This window comes from Crocodylus porosus, unplaced genomic scaffold, assembly GCF_001723895.1.
Source record: "Crocodylus porosus isolate Cpor-Errol unplaced genomic scaffold, CroPor_comp1, whole genome shotgun sequence".
NCBI classification, from domain to species: Eukaryota; Metazoa; Chordata; order Crocodylia; family Crocodylidae; genus Crocodylus; species Crocodylus porosus.
In genome coordinates this window covers 9645269-9667894 of record NW_017728916.1, presented here as the reverse complement: position 1 = coordinate 9667894, position 22626 = coordinate 9645269, and the positions used below count along the sequence as shown (strand labels likewise).

At 46.0% G+C, this 22626-nt stretch overlaps 2 protein-coding genes and 1 long non-coding RNA gene across 3 annotated transcripts in view; 1 reads left to right on the top strand and 2 right to left on the bottom strand.

Annotated features, from left to right (window-relative positions):
* The window catches only part of FHL1 (four and a half LIM domains 1), a 49950-nt gene extending 36083 nt beyond the window's left edge, over positions 1–13867 (bottom strand). The window contains exon 1 of the mRNA XM_019536410.1: positions 13669–13867. The gene's annotated coding sequence lies outside the window, so the exon portion shown is untranslated. The remainder of the gene's footprint in view (positions 1–13668) is intronic.
* A 2157-nt stretch (positions 13868–16024) lies between these two features.
* The window catches only part of SLC9A6 (solute carrier family 9 member A6), a 30538-nt gene continuing 23936 nt past the window's right edge, over positions 16025–22626 (bottom strand). Inside the window, exons 16-17 of the mRNA XM_019536172.1 lie at positions 21885–22156; positions 16025–17937 (exon numbers count right to left, since the gene is read on the bottom strand). Coding sequence (XP_019391717.1) covers positions 17874–17937; positions 21885–22156 — 336 coding nt within the window. The 3' untranslated portion in view covers positions 16025–17873. The remainder of the gene's footprint in view (positions 17938–21884; positions 22157–22626) is intronic.
* Positions 18231–20637, top strand: LOC109311006. Its single transcript, XR_002101370.1, has 2 exons — positions 18231–19811; positions 20066–20637. It is a non-coding gene; the product is annotated as an uncharacterized LOC109311006 (long non-coding RNA).

The window sequence follows — 22626 nt, the reverse complement described above, 5'->3', positions numbered from 1 at the left end:
GGGGGTCAGACTAAATGATCTGCTCAGGTCCCTTCCGACCCTACAAACTATGAAACTATGACAGGAGCACATGGTGAGACTCACACAGCTCATTTCAAATGCACTGAGGCAGTTCTGAGTCACCCAGTGCTAAGACAGTTACTTGCTAAAGACTCTTAATTTATTGTGTATATTCATTTTTGGCAAACATAATAAAAAAGGAGAAAAATTAATCCTCGACTTGTTCTCCAAACAGAAATAAACTAGCAGTGGAGGCACTTGAAACCATTTCAACTGAATTAGTCACTGAGGAGCTAACTGCTGGAAGAACTTTATTTGGAAATACTGGAGGAGTAACAGTGCCACAGAGGGCTGCTTCTCCACAGAGGCTCTGCAAAGGAAACCAAGACCCTTCTCCTGAAGGCTAAGGGCTTGTCTACATGTGGGATGGAGGGGAGATCACAGTCATAAAGAAGTGGGGCTGGGAGGGCTCTCCAGAGGCCCTCTAGTCCAACCACCTGCCTGAGGCAGGATCATCCCTATCCAAACCTTCCTACAGAAATCCACAATCTAAACTCTTCGCGAAACTACCATCCACCCCGACACAACGCACGCCACAACACCCAAACCTACCACAGGTGAAGCAGGGGGACCGCGGCAGCCAACATCCAGCATATGAATCTCCTCCGCTCAAAATTAAAATGCCCTGTGTCTATACAATGCAGTTCTTAGTCTGAATGAATAGGCCAAGTAAGTTAATCCCCCTTGGAAGCAAATTATGGGAAGTTAAGTTTGGGACGAGTTAGTGCAAAAAAAACCCAAAAAAACTCATGTGGACTCCTTGCTATTTCAGACTAAGCTGATGCCCCCCACCTCCTCCACTGCATTGCTTATACCAGAATCCACCTGTCCATTTACCTGCAGGTCTACAGCTTAGAGGTCTGGATATCACCTCTTAAAGTTTAAGTCCTGGCTTAGAACCAGGAGCACCCCAGGTGACTAGAGGCACCTACACATGCGAGCCCTTTCTAGCACGGTGCCACGGCAAGGGGACCAAGTGTTCAGTGCAAAGCTTTCTAACTACCTGGCCTTAGGTTACCCAACAAAAACAGCGTTCCTTGCTCCCAAAACTACCCCTAAGGAGGATTCCCTCTTCCCCCACATGACATACTTCAGTTGGTGTCTGCACCAAGGAGTTTCAACCCTACAACTCTTTCCCTGATATTTTGCTATTTCATAGGCCCCACTAGGCCAGCTCCCGCCCCCACCCATCACCCAGCTCCTTTCACGTTCCTGCTTCCTAACCATCAGCAAGCCACCGGCTCCTGCCGCCCTTCATCAAGCTAACTGCGCTGACAGTTTTACATTTACAATATATGGTAATGGAGGTATGTTTAACGAACTGTCGGTTACAGGGCCCATAAAACAATATAAGAAATTGTTGCTCCAGCTGTGAAGCAAAGTTTTGCATCTTTTGGCTCTTAGTTTTTTTCATTAGGAATACTTTCCGAAGTGAGGCATCAAAGGGCGTGACCAAGTGTAATCAGAATAACGGCATCACTATTCCCTTCGGTTCAAAACAAGCCCTGCAGAACTCTTCAGTTTGCAGCGGGCCTTGCACATGGCTGTAACTGAAACAACACAGACCTAAAACCAGAGATAAGGGCACAGACACTGCACAGCAAAGTGCCTCCTTTGTGCTGTCTGTGTATGTAGTGTTGATTTTCTAGCTTACATTGCCCCTGGTGATTGGGGGGAGGGGGGAACCATTATAGTGAATAGCACAAACGTGCATCCAGCTGGGCTAGCTGCTATTTATTTGAACAATCATCCCCTGCTTCTTACTAACTTGTATCAGGGTAGCATCCTCCACTACAATGATTCCTTATGAGGAGCACACGCAATTACTTGCTGGTCCCTTGCAAACATCCAAAACTCCCAAGCCCACGAACCATCAACCCTCTAAGTCAATGCCACCTCTAACCTTGCTATTTAGTGACTTCTTGATAGCAACACAGGGCACGTCTACATGTGCAAATAAGCGTGACTAAATTTAATGCACATTAGGCGATTTTTGGCAGGTGTCTACACATGCAGGGACTGGTCCTAAAGTTTGTGCCAAGTCCCTTCAGTCCTGCCATGTCCCCCTAGCGGAAGGGCAGACCTGCACTAAAGTTAGTGCTGGGTCACATGCATGCATTAATGTACTTTAACAAATCATGCCTAAATTTCTTATCTGCAAATGCAGGTACCAAATTTATATATGATTAACCTAATTTTGCCATTTTTAATGCTCACTAAGGGCATCTACATGTAGAGACATGCCTATAATGCATATTAAAATTAGGCTAATGCATGTTAACACATCTCGTGTAGATGCGCCCACAAAGGACTAGAGGGGAGCTCTCCTTGAAGAGGCAGAAAGACAGAGCAGAGTGCAAACATTGCAGAATAAGACAGAGATATACAGAAACAGCTCCTGGAGAGGAGGCTGAAGCATAACCTATTTGGAGGATATATCTAGGTGCAGTGTGGAGACTGATGCTTGCAAGCCATGCACTTCCCAAAATTCAGCACACACAGGCTCCTCTTCCCACATGAGAACAGTGAATACTGGGACCCCTCTCACCCTGCCAGTTCCAAATTCTGGGAGCCTTTCCTTCCTGAAGGGCCAGACAAGAGGCAGGCATCTTGCATTTTACCCATATGTGTTTGTGATCCATACAACACAAGCACGCGCATGCTGTGCGGACAGACACATGCACCGAGGAGTGGCAAGAAGTATGCGCTGTTTTCTGTTGCAGTTTATGACACCATGGGCTCCATGTTGCATAAAGCTGGGCAGTAAAATGGCTTTGTTACTTGCATTCCCCAATATACAGTACAGAGTGTTTTGACAAAGGCAGAACTAAAGGGCACAAACATCGTAAAATGGATCTTCCACAAAGCAGTAAAAAGCCTTGACTCCATGATACATTAAACCCACAGACGCGCACCATGTTGCCAGAACGCAGCATCTGGTACGATTTCAGCTCCAAGCCACAGAGTAGGACACAAGATAACCCTGAACCTGTGGTCCTGGTGATCTGCTGCCATTTGCTGGCGGAGATCTTCCAGATGTTGACAACATTCAGAGCAGCTCTGCACATCTGCCTGCCCCACTCACACAGGCGTTGACAACTGTATAAGGCAAACATAGCTCAGCAGCCACTAGTCTTTCCACGAGAAGTCACCATCTCCCTTTCAGCAGTCCCAGATGTGCTGCCATTGTGTGGCTCAAGATGCAGTTACTGTGCAGAGCCAAGCACCCCATAATCCCCAGCGGTGCCCAGATGTTTGTGTGCTCTGGGGACAGCAGTCACCGTCCACCTCCAGCACTTGCAGCAGCACAGCAGGGTCAGTACAGCCATACGCCATCCTGACCCAGCCCCACACCGCTTGGGCACGCTCCTATTGTGCATCACTTGCATTATGGCAGCCTCATCTCAGCTGTGCCAAAGTCTTCCATATCAATTCTGATTGAAAGCACAGAGGTCACCTTTATTTATCATTAGCAAATAACAAGATTTCACTCCCTGACAATGATCCGCCCCATAAAAATGCTGGAAGTACAAGGCTGCTCCTAAGGCCTCAGAGATACCACTCAGACTGTCCTGCTTCTGCTCCAATCTCCCACTGACTCGACACACCAAGCCCACAGAAAATGAAAGGACCCGTCCTTTTCTCTGCAGCACAACTTGCTCTAGGTCTCTGTGCAAAACAGACGACAAGGAGAAGCTCCATGAACTATCCCACCATCAGCTTTGTTTGCAAGAAGAGGGAACCAGCCAAATCCAGAGAGTTTGCAGATTAAATCATGCTGTCATGGAAATAGACTTCCAAAATGCCCAGGAGATGGTGTGATTGCCCTGCAGGTCATAAGCAAAAAAATCACTGCCTGCTTTGGCAGTTTGCTGGAAAGGCTGAAAGGAACCATTTCTCTCAGGGACGAAAGAAGGGTGGGACGTGTTTGGTTTTTATGACCGTGTGGTTAAAACATCAAATGATGTCAACTTTTTCCAAGCGGCTTAAGCACATAAGTACAAGGCTTTCCAAGCTAGTGCATCGCAACCTGTATAACACATACCACGGGGGTATTGTGATCCTTCATGGAGAGGGGCTATATATTAGCATCCTGATAATGATATGGGGCCATTGCCAAGAAAGTGTTTGGTCCGTGCTGTTGAGCCTGTGCAATGGAGACAGCTTCACTCCCAGGAAGGGCTCAGACAAGCACTCCACGATTTTACAGCTCTGTAAAATGAATGCAGCCCAGTCGCATCTATTCTGAGGATGGCGTGAGGCAGACTGACTATGTCCCGCTTTCATTTAAGCCACTGGAGGTCAGTGGGAGCAGGAGCAGGTCCGTGCCCCAGACACATGTAACCAACAGGTCACTGGATCGCATCACACACAGCACCACAGCGCTGACGCGATCGAGTTAGCGCACTGCAAATGATTTAAGTTTGCAAATCAGCAAAGAATAAAATTGGCGGTGATGCCCATTCCCATCCCTAGGGTATAACAGGGGGTCAAGGAAGGCAGGAGCACTGTATGTTTCCAGAACAATTATCAGGCGAGGGGATTAAAAGGCCAGTTTGATATCACTCTGGGCTCTTAGCCTGATGCATCATGAAAAGACAATGCCATGCCTCACGTTTTCCTGAATGTCCGTATCAGGAGATACAGCTGCCACCAAAAAAGCAACTGCCAGGGATCACTGGGATGTCACATGAAGGGAAGCGGCAGTATCCTGTGTGCGTCACCCTCTGGCATACACCTAAACGCTCCCCCCAGTGCAAGCTGCACTGCCTCTGCATGGAAAACTTGCTGAGGTGACTCCTACTTATAAAAGATGACATATCAGACCCTGCCAGTGATGGCCCCTTTGGGATCTTTCGTGCCCCAGCTAGCCAAGGCAACACAAAACCCAAAATGTTCCCCCCGTGCTCCCAGAAACAACACAAATGCGGGACGTTCTGGCACTGTCCACGGGATTTACCTCCCAGCCCAGGGGGAGTTATCCAAATTCTCCAGATTTTCTACTCTGTGGTTAGCAGACCCCAGGCATTTTGTTGAGGGGCGCGGTCAGGTCTTTTAAAGCTTAAAGCAGAAGATACAGAAACAACAGCTAAGACCCAAAGGGTATGAAAGGAGAGGAAATATCTCCAATACACTAAGCTGAACTTCTTTCTCTGCTGGCTGGGTCATGACCAAGGATCCTGATTTTAAAAAATCCCCAATTTTCAGTTAAAAAAGAAAAAAAAAAGAATAACCCCAAATCCACATTTTTCCATGATTAAAAATAAACACCACTATATATATTAGTGCTGTTTCATTTAAATCATGGAAAATGCGGATTTGGGGTTACTTTTTTTTAACTGAAAATTGGGGAATTTATTACATCACAGAAAACCAGGATCCCTAGTCATGACTACCGAAAGCTTGTAAAATCCTACAGTGCCGTCAAGGGCCCCAGAAGCTCTCAATTTTCACTTTTAATTCGGGGATGGATCATGCTTAAACTCAGGCATGGGATCACTTTTCCTCCCACAAAGAAAAATGCTCACAGGAGCCTGATACTATTTGCTAGCTGAAATATTTGCATATGCAAAACAGACTATGCATAAGACAAATGCACGCCCCCGTGACTACCCATTCACCTCTTGCTCCTTATCGACAGAGCTGCACAACCGGATCGGTATCTGCCCAGTTTAAAAGAGTTTGAAGCAAAGGAAGAATACGCGTGGCAAAGAATGAGACTTAAAAACAAGTGAATGGAAGCTTATCCTGTTCATACTTGGAAGGGATTTAAACGCGTGTGTGGTTATTGATCTTCAAGCCTTACAGCATGTTTTTAACCAAAGCGTTCCTTTACATTGGCATCTCTTGTAGCACCAGAGATTCATCATCCCGTTCTGAAGAGATGGCCTCCAGGCACCAGGCTACATTTAACCAGACTACTTTATGAATTTTCACTTCATATAATATTAGCGGGAAAAAATGTGAATCAAGGAACCCAGGAGCTAGCCGGTGTCAAATAAATATTTTATTAGAGGAGGTTTTGAAGTGTGACAAATCACATTCCACTCGGTCTTCCGCCTGAAACAGCCGCACGAAAAGCTGGAGGCTGCGGGAAATCCAATTCAGCTGGATCGAATGGCCGAGATGAGCAGCAGAAGCAGGAGAGGAACGACAGTCCTGAGACCGGGGACTTGGGGGACATGCATCAAAACCCTTGGGACAGAGCTACAGGGGTGGCTGCAGCTCATGTCTAAGTGGAGACATCCAGTACAGAGGGGCTCCTGCCTGGGGCTCTCCCTCAGCAGCGCTCTGCACCCCCGTGGAGCAAGTGGCAGGATGGGGACCCAGGAGCTGTGCCCGGCCTGCCCTCACGTGTGCGTGTCTGGATCTTAGGCATCAAGAGGTTCACTCACCAATTATAACAAAAAGCATGAAAATAATATTATAATATGGGGGGGGGGGGAGTGTGATACAAGTATAAATACAATGACAAAAAGCATGTATGTGCTAGCAGCCACATTTTAATATTAAATGAATATTAATTCAAAATCAATTATAATACTAAGAAATCTCTAAATAATTAAGACAGTGGATGGGCATTCACACCCTTGTGACCCAGAATTCAACCATTACCAACAAGGGCCCCAATTCTGTGACAAGGCTAAAGCACCTGATTTTAAGGACGTGACTCCTCACCTACTATCCAGTGAGCAGTGCTTTGCCTGGCCCCCTTTACCATACCAGGAGGAGAGAAATGAAGTCAGCTGGTCAAAGGCTCGCGGGAGATGACCTGCAGAGTCAAAAATTGAACCCAGGCCTCCTGACTTGTAGGCTACTTCTCTTGTAGGCCTGCAAGCCACCTCAGCAAAATGCTTAGCATAAGCAACACCATTGTGTGCCTTGACATAACCAACGCCACTAATTAAACACAAAAGCCACTGGGTCACAGCTTAGGGTGACCTTTTCATAGCTCATGGCCCCAAGAGTTAAGAGAGGATGTGGTTTAGCAGTCCAAGAGAGCGACCTAACAGGAAAATGACCACTGGGAAAGATGATTGGTGGATATTTATGACAACCGTATCTCGGACATACAGATGAGAACTATAAAAGAAGTATATAAAACCAAGAAAAATAAAACTTTAAATTACTGGGAGAGCAACACACAGGAGAAGCCACAACAAGTACTGGACCCCGGTGCAATGTTGGATGTCTGGCCAGCTCAGCTCACTTTGGCCACTGGACGGCTTGCATGGGAATATCTTTGTTGACTGTTATAGCTTGCTAGGAAGTTAAGTGCTGTATTTAAAGCCTTGCTTAAATATTGGTTATACGTTCAATAAATTAAGATTTGAGATCAGAATAGTCTCACAGATCGATTCATTTCCATTCACCCCATCCCTTAACTAAATTTACTACAACGCTCCTACCCGCTAGGCCTCACCATCCCTCACTAAATCAAAGCTAACAGTACCAGCACGATTACGGCAAGACTCAAAGGCTTTGCCATTAGGGTGGCAGTCAAGATGACAACCCTTTTAACACTGTTTATAGTCCACACTAGCAGCCCTGTTCTGCCCCATACACCGGAAAGCCAAAGACAAGCTAACTGAGTGTATTTGATTAAGATCACTAAGAGATAACGGCTGTTTGTAGACACGCTCACCACTTCCTAAACCGTGTTAACTAATTCACGCCACTCCATTTGAATCACATTTCATTTCAAATTAAGGGTTAACAGAAGGTCATTGACCCGGACTGGGGAGGTTTTCTTGCATTTCTGTACTTCTGCAATAGAGACGGCAAGGGGTGTCTGGTTCTACACCCGGTGGTGGGCACGAACAACAGTAAGCCCTACATACCTGCCATATATACACATTAATTAATAGTTTAAAGGGCCTAGTTTGGACTGCCCTGGTCTGCATTAACTTTAATCCTCTTTCAGTGAAGATTAGTTCAGATTGGATGCAATTTTAATTTGGACTACAGACATCCACGTGTATATAGTGACAGCTGCAGTCTGGATTAAACCTAGAAAAACGTAACATCTATACATGAGAAAAGGCTCCAGCAATACTATGCTGCAGCTGCTCTAGCGTGCAGGCGACTTGAAATGCTGCCCAACTAGCTGTTCTTAGTAACTTCCTTGCAATTGCATTTTTGTTAATATACCAAATGTCAAACAAATTGAGCTGACAGACTCTGCTTAGACAATATGATTCATTATAGTTTGGCAGAAAATTAAACTGCGAGTGCTTTCCAAAGGTTGTGTTTCACAAACAAAAAAGAAATAGCCATAGGAAAATTACAGAGCATTTGGCACTAAAGAAATTATGAAAGTCATTTCCTGTGCTAGAAATCTCTTGGTGCTAAGGGAGCTGTAATAACAGGCTCTGAAAATAGCACCAGTGCAGTCCTCCTTAAAGGACTATAATGATGCTACAGGACCTGGTGCACAACCTTTGTCTGAATGAGATGTCTGCCTCAGTTTCCATACCATGTGTTATTTTGTGTTAGTTTAAGTTAATCAACCAGCTGCTATTAAACCCCAATAGGAGTGGTATGAATTGCCTGAACAGATCTAGTTTAAACATCTGGCTTAGGTTAAACCAGTGCCCCTTCTCTGTCCAGACTAGGTTCAAGAGACCACAGACTGCACTAGGGAGTCAGGAAACACTGCTCCTCTCTGCTAAAAGAAATCTCTCTTGTGAAAAATAGGGCATTGTAATTTTCCTAAAACCACCCCGAATGAGGGCTGGGCATGTCTGATGAGAAGAAAGAACAGAAGTGACTGTGGGAATAAATGTTCGGCAGCTAAGATGTGGGGCCCGAGGAAGAATGCGAGAGCTACGTGGAGCCCGATCAATTTTTGACAAACCAGCAAGGCAGTCCAGCAAGGAAACAGGTAACACAGGCCACAGGCCTGGCAGCATGCCTGAATGTGAGCAGCACAAAGGGAGCCCAGCATATAAACCCCAGTGAGGGGCAATGGGCCAGACAAACTGGTGGCAGTAACCAGTGAGTTATGTCAAAGTGCAGCCTGTGCTTTCCCCTAGCCCCTGCCACTATCGCATTGCCTGTGGCTGGAGCGCGGTCAGCCAACAGACAGCCCACCGGCATGGAGGCACAGGCCCCTAAGCAAGTCTCTTCTCCCCTGCACCGCACCGCTGGGGCTGGGATTCATCTCTGAGCCCTGGGGAATGTCCTCATGGCTTCCCCAAGGAACGAGGAAGCTTGTCACCTTCTCTTTCTGCCCAGGAACAGGTCCTTTGAGCACAGCCTGGGAAGGACTTGTCAGAGTGAGAAGCAAGGACAGTAGGTGCTGCATCCGGAGGGGCTGCATGCCGCCAGCTGTAGGGTGGGGAAGGGAGCTTGGCAGGAGTGTGCAGCCCATGGTGACTGACCTGGCGCTAGCTGCAATGGAGAGCTGGGCACAAGGCTCGTGTCAAAGACAGGCCTGCAACCCATGCCCAAAACAGCATCCCAGTCTGCGCTAGAATACAGCCCCTCTGCCAGGTACATGGCAGCAACAAGAGCCAGGTGCAATCCAACTAAACGGGTTTGAGCCCAGGCCACGTCCGGGGCCCACAGCGTCCTGGGATCACAGAACCACAAGCATCCCCTGCGGAGGGCAAGGGGGAAAGCCTGTACAAGAAACACTATAGCTGTCTCCTAAGTATTTCCTCTGACTCACCCTTACCCATTTTGTTTGGTCAGCAGCACGGCCAACCCAGGTACTAGCCATCCTGTTTGCACAGCTCCAGAGCTCTTAGTCACAGTGATCCCCGCACGCCCAACGGCTCACTCACCAGGACACACTGCTCCAGGGTGGTCTCAAAGGCTGCTCTCCTCCAGGCCAGGAGCACCTGCAACACCCAAGTCCTGCTCCAACAGGTAACTACCATATTTAATCACATGCCATATACAACTTCCACCTAAATCAGCTCCCCAAAATTGGAGTGCAGCCCTTAAGCAGGGAAGCTGATTTTCTGCCTGCTTTGATCCCTTGTGGCCTTTCTATTCAGGCCCCTGAAGCAGTCAAATGACTCAACGGCTCATTGTTCTCCACTCCATACGTGTTAACAACCGTGTCCCCTTATAGTCTTGATGTTCCACCAATCAAGCTAACCTCTTTTTTCCAGCAATTTTACTGTCTACTAGCTACTCTTGGTCCTGCTTCTCCTATTTTACAGCACTACAGATTGTTTTTAGCTCTTTTCAAATTTGTAGTCACCCATGGAGACCAGTCTTCAGCTACAGCTAGGGTTATAGCTTTCAGTTTAGCAGGAAAGGGAGGGTGAGTGAGGCTCTATCTATGGAGCCATAACTCTGGACAAACTTTTTTTTCTTCAGCCTCCCTTCCCAAAAAACAAAGTGCACATCGTATTTGAGGGTAGCCAATGTGCAAGACAATACAGTACTCTCTCTACAGACCCAGCAAGCTGAGCTCTATCCACAGCCTATCTGCACACCTTGCATGACTGCTTCCAGCCTCTCTCCTGCATTTGTTGCTCAAACCAGGCCAATACATTCTGAACAAACAGTGGTTTTAAACTGCGCAAATATAAACAATCAACTCACCAATGTTTGTGCTTTCATATGACTTTAATTCACAAACAACTGCTTTCCTCCTGAAAAGGTCGATGTTTTCTGTTCATTATTTGGAAAAACAGAAAGATAAGCAACTTTGCATTTGATATTCCTCTTCCCTGTTCTCCCTCACCCACATTTGAGTTGGCGTTGTAACAAAAAAGAACATATTTAGCCATTTACTATAAAATATTGCATTAAAACACTGCCAACACAGAACAGAACAAAGAGGACAGGCAGTGGAGTGAAATACATGGATGCAGGTACATTGGGAGCAGAAGAGAGAACAGCTAAGCAGATATGAGCTGTCTGGGTATAGACAGATATGTGATCCTGAACTAGATTAGCAGGGATGCTATAAAGGAGGTGCCCATGTAACACTGCTGCAACAGGCACATTTGGAATAACAGGGGACACTATAGCCCAGGACTGAGGTGCCAAGGCAGGACCCAAGGCTCAGACAACAGGGGGGACTGTAGGGAGGGCCTGGAAATACCGTTTGATGGCAAGCAGTTTGCACAGGAAAGGGACGAGTGCACTGACATGTGCTAGGAAAACGACATTAAGAGCCTAAGACTGGAATAGCAATAATTCAAAGCAGTCCAACATCCACAGCAAAGAGCTGACAAGGCAGTCCTCAATGAGGGCGAAATTGCCCCACAACTACTGCTGTCTGAGCCCAGGCACCCTTCATGGACCAGGGCAATCCAGCAGTCAGAGTATATTGCTATTTAGATACAACACTGACATTTTAGCCCAAATACTGTGCTGTCTTTTCACTTTAGCACACTGCATGGTGGTAGCAAAGAAGAAAGAGCCTCATGGCTGCCATTAATAAAACTGACACAATGCATAAAGCTGACAACTTGAATCAATACATTTTTGTATTTTGTAGGCTGCATTCCTGAGTGCTGATGCCAACAGGAAAGCAGAAATGTTCACATATAACCTTAAAAGTGGATAGGACCACAGTATTCTGCAGAACATGCGGACTTGGGTAATCACAGCCATATATGGATCTTCTGACACAACAGCATCGCCCTCCTTGGCTTCTCCTGCAACAGGAAGGCTGGTGGAATTTCTTCTAAAAGGCCCATTAAAAAGCACAAACTCCCCCTGTATAAACACCCGTCTAAGTATTTGGCATGTACTGAAAGCCATGCTTTCAAACGGGCCGGAGCCAGAGCGGTCTCTGCACAGACCTGGATGGGAGCGGCAGAGGTGCACTGCGCAGCTTTCCTAGAACACCTGGTTGAAGGGCTCCCCTCCATCAGGCATCTGCCCAGCGTCACGGAGCAGAGGCCTCTGCTCCATTCCTGGACCCCGGCTGATTTCTGAGCATGGGACTTGGCCGTCAGTCAAACCAATCCCCCAAGCTCCTCATTAGCAGACCCTGAGATATTTGTAACTAGGTCTGGGAAGAGCCAGGACACGGCCCTGCCACAGTGCTGGCCAGCAGCATTGGAGCCACAGGAGGCCTTCGCTCTGCCTGCTGTAGCTGCAGGACCTCACTTGGGAGCTCACCCCTCACCAAAGCAGCCTCTCATTTACCATCAGGTCCCTCTGAGGCAGACAGGAATCACCAGACGCTGGAACAATCACTGCAGCGCAGCATTGTGTTGCCCTGTGCCGCAGTCCCAGCCCAAACTTGGACACTGCAGTGGAGAAGCTGGGGAGGCCAATGCACGTGGCCTGGGCATCAGAACAGACCTACTGCTGCCACAGACTCGGACAAGTCACCTAGGGCTCGTCTCCCTGAGGGGACCTCGCCGGAGCGGCTTCAGGGCAACGTTTCCAGGCTCAGCGCGTGTCAATAGCAATAGGTGGGCAGAACACGTTGAAGAGCTCCCCTCCTCCAGAGTGCCAGAGCCATGTCTTCAAGCCCTGTGCCTCAGTTTACCCGTCTGTTTGTACCTACCTGATCAGCCCAGAGGCTGAATTACCACCTTTGGAAAGGGCTTGCGAAAGCTGCCGAGACAAGGTCCTGTATCAGCCTCGTCTGCTGCAGAGTGACCGCCAGGCCACTCAGCAGGGAAATGAGGCGTTTGTGGCTCTACCCAAACACGCGGCTGTTTTTATCCATTGTTGCTATATCAGCACTGGATACACAAAGGAGACAAATACTTGCCACGTCTCTGCGGTCTCTCACTAGCCTGACAGATTTTATTGCAGCTCTCGGGGAGAACTCATTCTCTTCATTTTTCTCCCATTGTCTCATATTCCAATTATTTTCTAGCCACAGACTCACGGAGCTACAAATGTTATGTTTTACAAACCCAGCCAGAGTGAAGTAGTAACCAGGGGGTGGGGAGCGGCTCCACACCCAGCTGTGCATCTGGTGGGCAGGGGGAGAGTGGCAAGATGCTCTCATGACATCCATCAGCAGGTGCATCCTCCTTGAGCCCAGCAGCATATCTAGGTTGGGAGTAAATAGGACCCCGGGGAGCTTGCAACATAGGGCTGCAGCCACCAGACTCTCTCCATCTCTGCTGCTGCCAATGCAACGGCTACAGCAGCAGCAGGTAAGACTCCCCTCACAACACCAGTTGGCATGCACCCCCACACTGGGCACTGAACAAGCTTGCTAGGCCCGTCTATCCTTAAGCATCTGAAAAGACCACACCTGTCTCCAGCTGCAGCATCAGACACAAGGCATCAGGGTGATTCCTCCAACACATTCCTGCCCTCCGACAAACGCTGCTTGCATGCTGTGCTACCCAGAAGCACAGAGAGATAGAGGAAAAGCCCCTTTCAACGCTGCCAACAGCCCCTCCACCCACAAAATGCCCAGAGAGCAGCATCCTGTGACACAAATCCTACAATCCTTTTCACTCGCATGCAGTGCGTCTCATGGACCACGGCAGGTTGATTTTTCTGCCATGTTATAGGATCCGAGACGGCTACCTTTGGCCTTGTCCACAGCACAGAGCTGCTGCCTATTGCTAAGCCAGGAGAGCCCCTTAGCACATGCTCACTGACGAGTGTTTTCTTCCAGCAGAGTTTTTATATCTCACCTCCCCACAAGCCACATTAGCTTACCTGGCAGAAGCTTCTTCTCTCTGTATATCTGTGTCTGGACTAGGGTATGATCTTTTCACATGCAAGCCAGTGTTGCTAGGACTTCAAGACTTTAGAGTGCAGACCAGCCTTTTGATGATTAAGACTAAGGGTTTAAACACACCCTTACCATGGGCAAGCCTACCCTTCTCACTCAGGCAGTTCGCTTAGGGTGCCCCAGGTGACACTGCTAATTACTAATGACCAGTGCTACCAGGTCTCTGAGATGTTATCCAAAGCACTCTTACAGAGGAGAAAGGAGGTTCAAAGGAAGGAAGGAGCTTAATGCCACAGAGCAATTTCCTAATTGTTTGGTTGTTTCAAGATTGCACCCTGGAAAAGGGTCAGAGTGAGGCAGCTCAGTGAAGGGGATCTGCAGGAAAACCTGGAGAAAAATGCAGGGGGAGGGGGTCCTCGGAGAAAAATGGTACTTGCACAAACTTCTGGTTCAGTGTGAGTTTTTCAACATCCATGACTTGGTCAGCTGCTCCAGAGGGAGCATAATTTGCCTCCCACCAAGTGTTAATGAACATCCCACCAAGGCAACTGAAATCAGTTATACTCTTAGCTTGTCACTGCCCTTCAGGTTTCTAAAAATATCTGTTGGCTAAAAGAAAAAGCACTGATTAATGAAGCAGCAGAACGGGCGAGGAGGCCGCATGAGAGGTAAGGCGAGGAAGTCCAAATAGGAATGAGGTGGGATGAAATACTGCTGGTGCTGATCCAAGTTCAGTCAAACCCTCAGAGACAGGTAGATAGAGGCAACACAATCAGAAATAACCAGAGCCAGGCTGCAATGCTGCACCTGCCTCCTTTCCCCAGTGTAATCAATGCAATGCCAGACCCCTAAAAAGCAGGGAGAGTGGGCATGGAAATGCATGTCGGATTTTGATGGATGGGTTTCTAAGTTGAAAGGTAAAAAAAATCAGAAAGGCATTGCCAGGAGGAACAGCTGACTGAAATAAGGCTAAGGTCTGTCTGCACAGAGAATACAGCATAGCCAAAGCTGCTCCCATAATGACTGCACTACGGAGGGGACAGAGGTTGCTGGGAAATGGCTTCAGCCCAGGGCAGCATCACTTTTGCCTCCCTGATTTCAGAGGGCAGCTCTCTCGCTTCACCGCTTGCCTCCCAGCAGAGCAGGGCACATGAAGTGAAATGTCCCAGGCATAAAAGGAGTGAGAGCTCACAACGCCAGGCCTCTTTTGTAAGAGCACCATCTAGAGCAAGCAGCAGGGATGGTAATAGCATGGGCTGGCCATGCAGGGCAGGCTCATTATGCAGCATAATGATCTTTGGCCCATTCACAGACCTTCAGCTAGTACAGGGTTTAGGTTCTGGCAGGCCCCACAGGAAGTTCATTTAGACAGCGGCAGAGAGCACTGCGCGAGGCTGGGAATGCCCCAATTGTGCCCCATCTTTCAGGGCAGCAGGGAAGCAAGAACTGCACTGTAAGAACCATTAGTGTGTTCAAGGATTAAAATGCAATACTAAGTGGCCTGAGGAACCTTGAGACTGTCTGTGCACATGCAACTTTGCACACATTTAATTACACCAGTTTAGTTAAACTGATGACCTACTGAGGTCCCTTCCAACCCTAACATCTATGAATCTATGATGCAAACTTCTCCAATTCTGGGAGGAATGAAGTACCCGTTTAACTTAACTCTGTTCCTAACCAGCTGCCACTCAAGTGAAAGCAGCCCGATTCAAAATGAAGTACGTTGGTGCAGAAGGTTGTGCGGACACGCTTCCCTAAAGTGGTTTAAAACTACATCTGAAGATACACTAGTGCAACTCAGCCTGTAGAGCAACTGCCAGGGGAAGGCAGATGCCAAGGTGTGTTTTGGGGGTGAGAGGGGAAAAAACCTATCAACATGCAGGAATGTATTCCCTCCTGGTCCTGCAGTTCTCCTCCCCCCCAAATGAAATCTGCAATGAATAAGAATTTGCCTGTTATAAGGTAGGCCTGATTTGTGGAGCCAGCCCAGGGCAGCTAGTACAAAGTGCTACCACACAGTCGTTCCCTACGTGGACATCCTTGTGCCGGATTTCAAGTGCCTTTGGGTAGCTCAGGTTCATCTACTTTCAAGGTGAATCAGGCTAAAGTGTACATAGACAACCCCTGCCTGAGACGGAGGCACCCACAGGGACAGAATGGCTACTGTGCATTAAGGTCACCCCTTACCTTATCTCCCAGAAACTTCTCCATGTTGGTAAGTCCTTGCACATTTGCAGGGTCACTTTGCGTTACTGCATCATCCGAGCAGGACAGATAGGCTGGAGGAACTGAGGGCAAGCAAGACCTCAAAATATCCAATAAATCTGACTCAGAACAGAAGACTTTTGTTTTTTTTATTTTTTAATATTTCATGACTTTCTCCAGAGCCCAGAGAGTAGGGGAACAGCACTGTATGAACATGTGTTCTGCATAAAGATGCAGCTGGTAAAATCCAACGTTAGCCCTACAAGGCTTGGACAAGTTTTTTTTTAAACCAAGTTTATATTACATTGTTAACATGAACTTCTGTGGAGTCGGAACGTCTGGGGAAGGGATGGATGGTGTTGGGCTCTTTTGAGGAGCTGTGAGAAGAAACTACTGCTAAAGTGCTCGTTCTACTGCGAAGCCGATTCCGTGTTTGCACTGGCTTTTATACACAAATAGCTGTTGTGAATAAAAGTTCAGCACAGTCCAGCTGTTTAGGGTGCATGTCAGGGTGTTACTGCACAGACCATTCAAGCATTCACGGTGCAGCAACTTACCTCCTCTTACCCACCACCGTAGGAATTCTTCTTAGAGTAAGGACAAGAAAAGAAATAATACACCAATCTCTCCAGCAAGAGGAGGGGATCTGAAGAAAACAGCACTTGCTTCTCCTGAGAAACTCAGAACGATCCTGGTTTTCATTACAGAAGCACAAATTAATTATGTTAACCCATCATTACCCCATCAGTAACAATGTTACTTTTTATCAAAGGGCCATGACAAAATTTATTGGAGCCACATGGAAATGTTTTTGTTATTATTCCACTCTATAATCATTATAGCCCACACAGCTTGCCTGTGCCCATTACACAGCATCTTAAGCAACCAACCAACCCCTCATCAATACTGGTAAATGCTGTGTGCACCACCAGGATGCTGCGTTAGCTGTCAAGTACCCTCCTCCTTCCCCATGTCTTGCTCTTTGAATAACAGCTCTCTTTCAACCACGTTTCAGCTTCTAAATAACTTGAACAATTTTATGTGGAGTAAATTATACAATTTGTGTTTGCATTTGTTATGATTTGTGCAAATCAGGTAGAGCAGCTGTGTGTGACAGTCACTGTTCAACTGAATATGTTTCTTTAATAAAACAACACTGCCTTGAGGATTTTTGGGTCAATTTTTCATGTGGATTTCAGTGGTGCAGACGTCTGGAGCAAAGCTGACTCTTGGCAAGCAGTTCTTGTCTGTGGTTTGAGGCTGGACTAGCTTGTCTGTAGTCAGTTTTGCATGTGGGTGAATGCAGCACCTCAGACAAAAATCAGCAAGGTCCAGAAAATGTAAAACAGAGGCCTCCTTGCTGAGTGCAGGTCACAAGGTGCAAACAGGTCAGACAGGATGAACGTGACATTGCCATTGCCTCCTTGCTGTCTGACCACTGTACAAATCTCCCACTTGCAAAAGGGAATGTGGGCTGACTAGGCTAAATGGTTTTATGCACAAACAACCAAAGCACACTCATGATCTGCTATCTGGATGTATTAGACAGACTTTTACAGACAAGTGTACTCAGACAAAAAGAGAACAGCTCCATTGCTTCTTCTGCACAAAAGAACGACTGCTTTAGCATCTCTACGTGAAGAGAGAGTGTGTAACACCAGGTCAGGGGGGTCAATCATAAACATCTGCAACAGAAAATACTTTATACAACATACTTAGAGGGAACCAATGAAGTGCTTTTTCTAAGACACTGGCATGAAGGGAAAAACTATGGCCGTACAGTTAAAATGGAAGTTCAGGAGTCTGAACTCCTAGATTTAAACCCAAGCCTGCCACTGCTTTGCATCATCCCTGGTGCCTTTGCTTTCCAGTCTGTAAGTACTGAGAGCTGTAACAGCTGCTTACCATGTCCCCAGTACCATCGCATTATGTCCTCATGCTCCCTGCATCTGCCCACTGTATTCCTTCATCACCTCCTCTTTTATACGAAGATTGCCGAGTCTCCAGGGAAGAGATGGTCCTTTTGCTCTGGCTTTGTACAGCTCCTGTGACAACAGGGTTCAGGGGTGTGACTGAGGCTCCTAAATAATGCTACTATACTATTACTAAGAACCAAGTACCCACCATCTCCAAACCTGCTGAACTTCCAAAGTCCAAAATGACAAGGGTGCTGCTCTGGTTGAGTTCAGGGTGTTAATGCCTTTTAACAGTTCAATCTACTGTTTCAAGCAAACAGTGTGGAGTGTGGGAAGCCACACTCCGTACAGTCATTGACTTGACTCAGTGGTGCCTGCTTATTTTTTTATCACAGCGCTGCAACAAAATTTTTTAAGATAGCAAATATGCCATACCTTAAATTTCTTACAGATTTATTTCCTTGTGAATTAAAGAAACAGTACAGACTTATTCAAGGAAAAAAAAAACATTTATAGGCCCATAATCCTTCTTTCACAGTACAATATAACAGTAAAAGATTTAGTCAGTGTAAACAAAAGGTGCAAAAATGATCACCAGCTATCACAAATCAGCTGCACAAACACCACAACTATTGAGGTTAATGCCATTACCGGACAATTCAACAATACTAGTATAAACCATAACTTGACCTACAGTGCTTTTTCATGTGCAAAAACCCCATACAAATTCAATTTACAGATGAGAAGACTCCAAAGAGGTGACTTCTCCACCTCTTTATTTGAGCTGCAGAATTATGCATGAGGCTGTCTTACGTACTTGGCAAAGGGTCTCAGGGCCAGACTTTGAGAGGGGCTGAGCACTCAGAGTTTCACCTGAAGATGCTCAGCATCTCAAGATCCAGCTGCATGCATTCTCAACAGCAGCCAAAGAAAGAAAACCATCAGTTTCCTACCAATTTGGGTTGTTTCTGTTGAATCCCTTCTAGATTTCAGGATTAGGTTTATTCACCCACTGGTCCAGCTTTCATTTAAAAAAAAAATCCCCTCATATAACGTTTCACACACAGTGTAATGCCTGGAGCCTCCAAACTGTTCATATCTCTTTATGTATTTTGAGACCTCATGATGCTGACCAAAATTGTTAAGGAATAAGGTAACATGTTGGCAAACACCAACAGTAGATAAAGCATTAAGTTTGGAGAGAGAAATAAAGGGGCACTTGCACACCAGTCAATTAGAAAAGTTAATTGTGGCATAGGGGCAGTGGCCAATGCTATCGAGTGAGAGATGAACTGATGATGGCTGCACCCAATGATCTGCAAGATCCCTTCCAGCCCCTGACAATCTGTGAATGAAGGCATGGTTCTCAGTCTTAGTTTCTCACTCACATTAGGCTTTAAAGACATACACCAACACTAGGGGCTCTGCTGACAGAGCTATACCAGTGCAGCTGCAGCAGCAGAGGCTCTGAAGTGTAGGCAAAGCCCTAGACAAGGCCAAGGAGAGTTTTGCCATTGATTTCCAGCAAGCGAATAGCTCAGCTCTAGCCCTCGGAGCCCTTTAGCCCCCTGCACTGAGTCTCAAAGAGGAACTCGAGCAGTGGGGTTGTGGATGGGATTTGGAGGCACAAGGATTTTCCATGAAGAAGGTCAACAGACAAAGCTGGAGAACTAGACTGCTCTGACAGTGGGTTCTCCAGGGGAAGAGAGCAGGAGGCAACCAAATTCCTCTGATTATTTAGGAACAGAGAAATATCAGCCGGTGGGTGCACCTACATCAAATGCCGATCAGAACAGCAGCGCTGTTCTTCACAGCCTGTGATCTCTTCATGGGTTTTGTAAATTGAATTCATAGCGAGATTAGACAGGAAAAAACAAGAGGTAGTTATTTATCATACCTCTTTAAAAAGGCAAAATAAAACAAAAAGATGTAGAAGTAACGCAGTAAACCAAAACAACAACATTATCAACTTTTTTTTTTCCTTTTTCTTTTTTAAACATGAAGTTAAGGTAGAGACGTCATATAAAATGCACACGTCATGGAATTCCTGCACAGCAGGAAACAAACAGGCTAGCACTAAACAAATGGCTACGTTAACAGCTAAAACTGCCATTTCCTGGGTGCAATGAAGATTCTGTTTTCCCTAACTATAAACAGCATGTACATTGGTACAGAGGAGTCCTATGGAGAAAAAATGATACATTTTGTTTGGAAAGGAACAAAGAAAAAAGCGTTTCCTTGGGGACATTTAAACCAGAAAAAAAAATTAGTTCCACTTCAGTAAATTTAAGGCAATGTTACTTAGACCTGAGAAAATGAAAAAAGTTTAAATCTATTTCCTGAACTAGAAACATACACTCAGCCAAAGATAAATATTTCCCCGCATCGCCTTCCGCTCTTGGTTAGTGTTACAGTAGTTGTGGGGAAACAGCCAAAAGGGTGGAAAAAACTGCTGTGGCATCTCAAGTCCTGACCCTGAGAGGGGCAGAGTCCTCTCAAATACAAGTCAATGGGAGTCACGAACACTCAGTGCCTCCAAGGAGCAGGTCTTGTATCCTCTTAGGTGCGTTCCCGTTCTGACAGACTGCAAGCTAACTTTACAACAGGCCTGGAGTGCATTTGTGACTGTGGAAGGGAAGCTGGATAATGTAAAAGGTAAATTAAATTATGCGCAATAAATTATTTGCCACAACCTTTTCTTAAGGAAAAAAAGACAAAGTTTGCAGCTTCTTAAATGTTCACTGCACCTTTAGCCATTTCCATTATAGAATTTCTAATACACTAATGTGAAATAGCAAATTGTTCTGTGCTCTTCCTTGAAAAAAAAATGTAAAAAACATGTCAGCTCACAAACATTTGTTATTAAACAGAAAGAGACGAGTGATCAGGGAGATTATTGACACGCTGCATGCTAAGAAGTTATCAAACAAAGTGCAATGATTTTAACTATACAGGAGGACGGACAACTCCCTTTCAGTACCACTTAATTTTTGAAGTACCTTTTAAGAAATCTGCAGGTAGGTTTCAATCTACAAACCTTTATGCTTATGGGGATAGATCTGCCTCCAGGGGATAGCGTGGAACCGTGGGCCTTGTACACCTATTCAGCAATCTCAGTGACTAAGAAGTAAAGAGCTTCAATCGCACAAGACATGGTCAATGCCCAGAATTTAAAATTCAAATACATTTAGAATTGGTTTACTATTTCTAGAAAAAGCTGCTTAAGTTACAACTGAAATGCAAACTCACCGACTACAAGCCTATGCAATGAGTCTGATGCAGTGCATATGCGAATGCCTCCCAAACGCTACTGCAAACACAAAACTTCTCTGGAAGAGTGAAACTGAACTCCAACTTGTGGGCGGGTTGCTGCGTTGCACGGCTTTTCAGTCTGAGATGGACTGCATGTGGCTTCTGCCAATGCCAATCATTACCTCTCTCAAAAGTGGCGTGGACAGAGTGGGTGAGTCACTTCAGAACAAAATGCCTCCTTTCCCCTTCCAGTGCAACATGCGGCTGGCTAGTAGACTATTAGGCCAGTTTTTGAGGAGACATTTTGCCAATAATATAATGTGATTATTTCAATATCATAGAGACTGTAACCATTATTGGGTGAAAAGTAAAGAATTCCCATCTTTAGCTGACTTCTCCTTTCTACTCTGGGCAGGCAGAGCAACAGAAAGAAAACGTTTCATTTGGCATTTTGGGTAGCATTCAGCGGAAATCTGAATGCTAATAGGACTCAAGTTAGCCACTTTGCTTAACCCAGACCTGAAGTCCTCCTCAAAACCTATTCCACGCCACCTTAAAAGAAGTTCACTGGGCACAGAGCTTCTTATCCTAAAACAGTTCCACTCTACACAGTGCAGTCCTGATGGGTTTTAACTTAAAAAACTGCAGCTTGCTTCTGACAAGCTGTTTTGTAGACAATATTTATATTCTTCTGACACCATATAAATAATATTTATACAGCTTAGACATTTTGAGACATGCATTAGCTTTTAGGTAGTACATATTTCTTCATAATCATATATGCAAATATTACTGTCAATTAAACCAAACAAAATAAATCTTACGCTGGGCCATGTCTTGCGCTATCGAGCACATTTGATGGAGGTTCAGAATCATCCATGGGAAGAACCAGGCGTGTTCCCCGTATTACAAGTTCATGATCCCCAAAAGCAAGTTCCCGATCCAGTGCTTCTTCAGAGCTGTTTCCAGCAAACCTCCGTGAAGCACCACTAGACGTTACAGATTCAGTGTTCACGGTAGAATCCCCGTATGTCAAACTGATGTCTCCGTCGTTCAAAATAAGATCAGAATCATCGTCCTTCAGCTGCTCTTGATTCTGGACAGCAAAGACAAAGAGTTTATTTCCTCATCAGTTACTCCCAGCTACCACCAGTAACAGGACTCTGTCACACTGATTGCAACTACAAGGTGCCCTCGCCAACAGACACTTGGATCAAAGATATTAGTAAATGAAGGAGCTCAACTAGGTATTCTTTCTAAGCTGTCTCCCTTCTCAGGAGCTCTCACTATGAATAAAGACTACTGTAAGCGGCTATGGGCTGCAACAGTTCATGTTAACAAAGAACTGGCAGCACCAGAGACAGGACTCAAGGAAACAAGTGCATTATGGGTACTAGCCACTGCTGAAGACAAGACTGTAACCAGTCTAATTCTGAGTAACAAATCTAGTCTTTCTAACTTGATCCATCCACCAGAGCAACTGCCACCATCACTACATGGTATGAATGATACAACTAACGCCCAGTCATAACTTCATGCCCAAGCACTGTCAACTGTGAAAGCAAA